This window comes from Camelus bactrianus, chromosome 16 (genome assembly GCF_048773025.1).
Source record: "Camelus bactrianus isolate YW-2024 breed Bactrian camel chromosome 16, ASM4877302v1, whole genome shotgun sequence".
Classification (NCBI taxonomy): Eukaryota; Metazoa; Chordata; class Mammalia; order Artiodactyla; family Camelidae; genus Camelus; species Camelus bactrianus.
Window position 1 is genome coordinate 32,501,429 of NC_133554.1, and position 7,282 is coordinate 32,508,710.

The window sequence follows — 7,282 nt, forward strand, 5'->3', positions numbered from 1 at the left end:
CAATGAAGGAGGGAAAACATGTTTATTAGGGCAAAGGCCGACCTGGCCACTCAGAACAAGGCCGAGGGGATGAAGGGATTGCTCTGGCCCACTACCCCAGGGCCCTTGGGCCCACTCCAGCCCCCTGCACCCCACTCCAGGCCGGGAGGAGCCAGGCTCAGGCATAGGCCTGGTTCTCCTTCTCCACAAAGGCCCGGAAGAGGCCGCCCAGCTCCTGGTGGGGTGGGGCCCGCTCCCCGGCCAGCAGCCCCCGCACAGCCTCCAGGCCTTCCTGCTCCAGATCCCGCTGCTTCTGCCGGAGCTGCTGCCCCCGATCCTGCCCAGGAAAGATAGAGATGAGTGCCTGGGATGGGATTCCCTCCAGATTAAAGGGGGCACGGTTGCTGTCTCATAAGCAAGAGAAAGGACAGAGCGCCCGACATACTCCTGAACAGTTGGCTTTGAAGGGACAGACTTCTCTCCCCAGCTCTGGAGTCTCTTCTCTGCTTCTAGGTGCCCTCATATTTCCAGAGTCCCAGTTGTGGGTGGAGGGAGTGAGTCTACCCCCCAGGGTTGCCCCTATTCCCTGGGCGTTACCTGCTCACTCTCCATCAGACCCAGGGCCACCTGGTGTCCGCGGTAGAGGGGGTGCCGGCGATCCACCTGAGTCTGGAATCGGGGCAGGGTCCGAACAGGGTCCTGTGCTCCAAAAGTGGGGGACATAACCTGGGGGACCTGGGCCGCCCCTACGCCGAAGATGAAAGGTTTGAACACTGACCTAATGGGATCAGGGATGGAAGGATGAAGAGCTGTCACGCCCTTCCATCTCCCCCACCTGGTGCGCTCTCCCTAGCCTTCCCTGCTCTCTCACCGGGATGGGTCTGGGGTGGCAGTGAGGAAGTGGACACAAGGCTGGGTGGGATCCCGGGGCAGGATGGACACCATGCTGGCTGTGGTCCGGAAGCCTCCAGAGTCCATACAGATGCCACTTTCCTTGTTCCTGAGGACGCCCATCATCACCTCCGCCGTGATGCCCCCTGCCAAGAAGGACACCATGAGGGGCCCCCAGGGCAGAAGGGACCCCTGGCCTCAGGCTAGGCCCCCCTGAAGCTGTGGGAGCGGAGAGAGGCCGGCCCCCACCCCCTCCACTCACTGACCTTGCTGTCGCTGCAGCAGCTCCCACCCAGCCTGGAAGCGGGCCTTGGCAGCCTCCATGCGCACAGGCTGCTGGGTCAGGGAGAAGACCCGTGCAAAGTCAAAGTTGTCCTGTCCATCCCACCAGCCCTGGGCCCGGGCGTGGGGCCGGAGCTCAGGGTGCTCTGTCGAGATGTCTGTGCCAATGCTCAGCTGGTTGGAGATGTTGCGGGCCCCCTCTGTGGAGGAGATTGGGAGGTTGCGCATTTATCATTAGGCTCCTGCCCTGCGCTGGGCACTCAGCTAGGTGCTGAGAGCACTACGGTGAAGAGAACAGACAACCCTCGTGGAGGGGGAGACAGACAAACCAATCACAGAAATAACTGTGAGCTTGCAGCTGTGGTGGGTGCCACCCAGAAGAGGCACCTGCTTGCTTATAAGGGACGAACCTGACCACCAGGAAGTCCAGGAGGGCTTCCCAGAAGAAGCGGCAACCTGAAGCACAAGAGGACTCAACCAAGCGACAGGGGAGGATAAGTTCCCGCTCGGGCTTATTTCCCATCTCCCTGGATGCCCTCGACACCCAAGAGGTCTGCACCTGGATTGGGCCTTCCCTGCCCCCACCACCATTCCCCCCCAAAAGGGGAACACCTCTGGGAGGCAGGCCCCAGCGCCAGGGCCCTCACCCTGGATCCTCTGCGCAGCCCACAGCCTCCCCGCCGTCTCCAGCACCCACGCCTCAGTCCGGTCAGCCAGCAGGAAGGTGTTGTGGTAGCAGAATGGCGTGGGGTCCTCCCGGCAGCTGCCCCCCTGCCCGTAGCGCTCCAACAAGCCTGTGATCACGTGCAAGGCCTCCTGGGCTGAGCTGCCCCTTTCTAAAGCCAGCCTGGCACAAAAAGAGTCCAGGGGACAGAAGGGCAATGGGGTATCAGTGGCTGGTGGCAGAACCTCAGTGGACAGAAAAGGCCCATAGAGGTTTGGTGACAGGCTCAAGTCACAGAGAAAATCTGCCAACACTGGTTATATTAAGCACATGTAGGCCAGTGGTTTTCAAGCTATGCTCTGAGGGTTTCATGAAAAGGTTTGAAACGTGTTCTTGGAGACAGAAGTGCCCTGAGCCCTCCAACCTCTTCCGTCAGAGCCCTTCCCCTTTCCTTGGTTTTAGAAATCAAAATTCTACATGAGATTTCATTTGAAAAGAATTTTACTTATATTGAAAAAAAATTTTTTAAACCACTGCCTTATTTCTGGGCCAGCAGAGGCCCAGAGGTGGCCACATTCGGGAGCTCCTTCACAGACTGTGGAGAGCGGTAGAGGGAGGGGAGGGGCAGGAGCAGCCTCCCTGGAGATGATAACAAAGTGGGTGGGAAGAGGGAGGCCCTTATGAACCAGGCATGGAGGCAGGGAGGATGCCTGGGTCAGTACTCAGCCCCAGATTTCTGGTGCACTGAGGGGATGAGGGAGGACTGGGTCCGCACCTGAGTAGATCCATGCCCAGCAGGGCTTCCCCCTCCCCAACTGGCTCCTTGGTCCACACGGCCTCGTTGCCGATGCAGACACCATGTTCATTGGCACCCATCTCAGCCCCCCACAGCCAAGAAGGGCGGCTCAGGATCACAGCATGGGTCTTTGACACCTGTTCCACCTCAATGTAGGTGCACTGAAGATAAGGAAGGAGAAACAGAGAGTTCACTCAGAAAGGGGGAGTTACTTACAAAATGGTGGTGTGGTGCCAATCACCTTACACAGCCCTTTGAGGAAGGTCTTTATTGTTCCCATTTTACAGATGAGGAAACTGAGGTCGAGTGAGGCTAAATAATAGATGGCAGCTTCCCAGGTGTGGGGAGCACAGGAAGAAGGTCTTAGAAGAATGCCCACTTCAGCCATACCTCCCAGCACCCTATAAGGCCTAACCCACCTGGAGCCAGCTCCCAGGGGCATGAGTTCCTGCTGGTACAAACAACACCTCCTGCACCTCATCCCGGGGCCGGTCGGAGTTCTTGGCAAAGATCACGGCTGGAATGGCCGAGGCTGGGGGCACTGAGACAAAACAGTCGCAGGAACATGGGGTTCCAGGGCTCCACGATGCCATCTGGGGAGAAATGGGGACGAGTATGTCCATCTCATGCCACTTCTCCACCATCCTGGCCAGGGCACAGCCCTAGGGAGCCCCTTTCCCAACACGTGCAGATACTCAGGGAAAACACTGCCGTTGAGTTTTGGACTCTAAGCACCGCAAGCATGCCGGATGCGCGGCGAGCGCAACGGAGACACCCCCTCTCCCTCCAAACTCTAGGCTAGGAAGTCAGCAGGCAGGCGCCGACCGCATGCTCCGAGGACCCTATCCTTCGTCTCCCTCGCTACCTCACCCCTCTCCAAGAGTCCCACGCCCCTCTTCCATCCATGCTTTCTCGCTTCCGCAGTACTGTATGCCCCTCACCCTCTCTCCCTCCAAGGGCCCCTCTTAATCCCGAGCGCCACTACCTCGGCTTCGGGTCAGGTCCGTCCCAAGGGGCGGAGGCTCCTAGGTGACCTGGAAGGCTTTGGCCCCGGGGGGCGGAGCCGGAACTGAGCTTCTGAAGTTCCTCCACTTTCCACCAGGGCGCGCGCCAGCACCACTTCTTGGAGCGGAGCGACCTTCCAAGTCCTGCTGGCTGCCTGCCTTGCCCGGGCGCCGCTTTCAGGCCGGATAAAGTCTGTGGCGAATCCGCGGGGCTTCTCCAATGGAGTCACTGTCAGGAGCCCACGTGAAAAGGGAGGAAAGAAAAACCTGGGTTGATTTTTTATGACCTGGGACTGCTGGAGCATCTGGAGGTTAAGGAAGAACCTCAGCTACTTGTGTCCTGGTTTGAATAACAAATGCTCAATTCCAGGCTGGTGCCCCTCCCCCACGACCCCTCCCCTACTCCATCTCCCACCTCCCACTCCCCAACCCCTCAGAAATAAGATCTATAAGAATGTTCACAGGCCAGGAGGTATAGGGATAATTAAAGTTAATGCATTTTTTTAAGGCACGTAAGCACAAAATCCACCTGAACCCCAAAAACCCAATTCCGCCCCACAGTGCTCAAGCTCATTGGAATTTAGCTTTGAAAGGAAATTTGGAAATTTCTAGTTCAAAGATTTGCCACCTGTATGTATAGTGAAACTGAAACAGCAAAGGAGAAGTCTTGGCCAAGGGGGCACAGATCGGTGTGGAGGTGGGCTCCGATCCCAAATGTTCTGCTTTCCGGGTCATTTTCCTCTATGAAGAAGATCCCCATAACCAGCATTTAAGCAAATGCATATCACACTCTTGCTCTAGGGAGCCCTCCACGAATGGGGGGAGGGGAGACCCAGCAGAATATTTCTCCCACATCCACCATGCCAACCAGTCAAGGCTGTTGCTCAGAGCCCTGGACACAGCATCCCAGCATGTGGTCATCCCTGGAAAGGGAATGAAAGCAGAGGCCGAGGCTTCCCCAGGGGGCAGGCTGCAGGCAAGAGAGCTGGGTGATGGCCAGGGGTAACCTGCCAGATAAGGCTGTTGGAGCATCTGAAATCTGAGATATTTTCTGATTGCCTCTACATAAACAAGGCTGATTCCCAAGACTATGCTGTCTGCAGGGAGATGGGCTTCACTTTCAGAAAGGGGACAGCCACTTGCAGAGAAGATTGACCTGGAAGCTGGGCTGGAGGCAGAGAAGACCACTACCTGGAACTCTGCAGACTAACATTTCCTGCTGCCCCTACTGTGGCTCTGCTGGTCTCTTCCAGGTCACTGTACCTGCGAGGGCCTCAGTTTTCCCAATAGCAAAAGAAGGCATTGGACTAGATCAGTGGTTCTCAAGTTGAGTGAGAAGGGATTATTTTCAGCCACACAACTCACAACTCCCACTGCACAACATGTACTTGAATACTTTTCTTCTCAAAGTGTTCGAAGGTTACCAGCATCAGCATTATCTGGAAGGTTGTTCAAAATGCAGAATCTTGGGCCCCACCTCAAACCTTCTGAATTGGAATCTGCATGTTAACAAGACTGCCAGGTGCAGTCTGAGAAGTGCTGCTCTACTGCAGCACCCCCAAGGGATATAATTTGGTGGGATTTGGGGGAGTGAATCTGGGCATCTGGAAAAACTCCATTGGTGATTCTAATGTGCCCTCTACCAGGGTGGGAACAGCTGGACTATTTGATTCCTGAGATTCTTTTCAAACCTACACTGCTAAGATACTGAGCAGTCAGATTCACTATGATTAATGGGAAGTGAAGGCTGCTTCTGGTGTGATGTCAAGGGTGGGAGGTGAGGTTGCCATTGGACGTCATTCCAGAAACAAACATCAAGGCTGTGTGCTGACAAACGTGAGGACCTGAAGCGGCGGGCAGGAAAGCTGGCTCACCCGCTGCACTCCCCCGGCTGCCTGCTGCGGGCCAGGGACAGGCAGGAGAGACGTGGGTCGGCGCAGCACAGCCCGAGGCTGCAGTTCCCAGGCTGCCTGCTCCTCTGTCACTTTCCCATTCCTGACTTCACTCATCTACCCTAGAGGGATTCTACTCCCGCTTCCCAGGAGAGGAGATGGTGCCTCAGAGAAGTCGCCCAGAGGGTCAGCCCAGATGCTCTGATTTCCCGAACTCCTTCTCAGCCCCTCCAGGTTCGTCCTCCCAGGGGCGCCAGAACTGAGGGGTCAGAGGTGGCCTTGGGCTCCATGGGGGTGGGGGGGATGGGGCAGGGCCAGCCAGGCAGCATTTGCTGTCAGGGCCAGCAACTGAGCGTCAGAGCCCCACCAAAGGCCCCCGCTAAGAATGCAGGTCAGCGGGAGGAGCTGCAAGGGGAGGAGGGGTGGCCCCAGCCCTGCCCAGACAGGCCCAGCCGGCCCCACAGCTGCCCTCCTGCCCCTGGGGGCAGCAGTGGGGGAAGAGGAGGAGAGGGCTCACCAGACTCCTGGGGTCTAAGTCTCCCAGAACCAGGAAGATAAAAGAGGAGCCAAAGAGTGGGGTGGGCACGAGGTCATGGGAACATGCCTGTCCCTCCTCCACCCAGGTGTCTAAGTCCAACAGCAGATGGAAACAACTATTTGGCCCCCCTAAACAGTCTACTCTCCTCTGGAACCCCTAAATGATTCTGATGCCCCCATCCCAAAGTGGCCTTAAACTTTGTGACCCCAGTCTCTCCCAAACAAGTGATGGGATGGGCCAACCTGGGTATCAGATTTTACTCTGAACAATTGGGTTAGGGTTAGAGCCGGGGGAATACGAATTCCATTAGGGGAGATGATCATTTTGGCCAAGATGCAGGATGGGAAAGTGGAAAAACATAACTTACTCTGCACCCTAGGAGCCAAAAACTGATCCTTTGTCAATCTTCCTAATTTGAGGGTCAGGAGCCATGAGGTTTTTACTCATTTGACATGCATTAGGCACCAACTGCGTGTGCACCAGGCATGGAACAGCCTGGGCACGTGTGTACAGACAGGTATTTGTGCATATCGGAGGGCGCCCAGTGAGGTACTTCTGTGCACACCGCGGTTGTGTAACTGTGGCCAATCTCTAGCTGGGAGTTGCAGTAGGAACCTTTCCCTCATACTTTCCAGCTGGACCAGAGCCCATCAGATAGCCTGGCTGCCTTTCATCACCTCGTCCCTGATAGGGATCATCCTGGGTGAAGAAATCACTGTCAGTCACCCCCACCTCACTCACAGCCAGAAGGACTGATTGACACACACACCCCCATGGGCGCAGGGTGAAGGGGCCAAGAGGCTAGCCATCTCTAGGAAGACAGGGAACCAGCATTTGGCAGGGGAGGTGAAAGAGGGGGCTTGCGATGTAGAAGAGGAAGGAAATATCTAGAACCTTCTTGTCTTCAAGAAGAAAGACCCGGGAGGGACAGCAGCCCAGCTATCAACCCCGAGGGAGCTCCACCCTCCTTCTGCACCAGCCACCTCCAGGCAGGATCAGACCCTTCCATCAGCTCAGCTCTGCCCCAAACAAAGGGAGGAGGCTGCCCAGGGCTGTAGGATCAAAGAGAAGTGTCCACCCCACCCTGCAGCCAGCCTGGTCCTCGCTGCTGAGGGACCCTGAGTCAAAGAGGAAATCCGAGCTAAAAGACAAATGAAGCAGTGATGTGGTTGATGACTTTATTATAGCATAAAAAACACAGGCTGTTTCTTCCTTCTCCTTCCCCGCCCCCACCCC

The 7,282-nt window shown here is 56.4% G+C and overlaps 1 protein-coding gene across 2 annotated transcripts; it reads right to left on the reverse strand.

The window, feature by feature from the left end:
• Nucleotides 1-8: 8 nt before the first annotated feature.
• Nucleotides 9-3,755, reverse strand: SCRN2 (secernin 2). 2 transcript variants are annotated; one of them, XM_010960518.3, is made up of 8 exons: nucleotides 3,598-3,755; nucleotides 3,032-3,205; nucleotides 2,592-2,773; nucleotides 1,800-1,999; nucleotides 1,137-1,352; nucleotides 851-1,016; nucleotides 577-757; nucleotides 9-316 (listed from the first exon to the last, which is right to left on the reverse strand). In XM_010960518.3, exons 2-8 carry the CDS (start codon nucleotides 3,203-3,205, stop codon nucleotides 158-160), a joined length of 1,278 nt encoding a protein of 425 aa, XP_010958820.2. In that variant the 5' UTR covers nucleotides 3,598-3,755; the 3' UTR covers nucleotides 9-157. The 2 variants fall into 2 exon arrangements, with proteins under 2 accessions (XP_010958820.2, XP_010958821.2); XM_010960519.3 differs by lacking the exon at nucleotides 3,598-3,755 and adding an exon at nucleotides 3,554-3,591.
• Nucleotides 3,756-7,282: the final 3,527 nt, after the last annotated feature.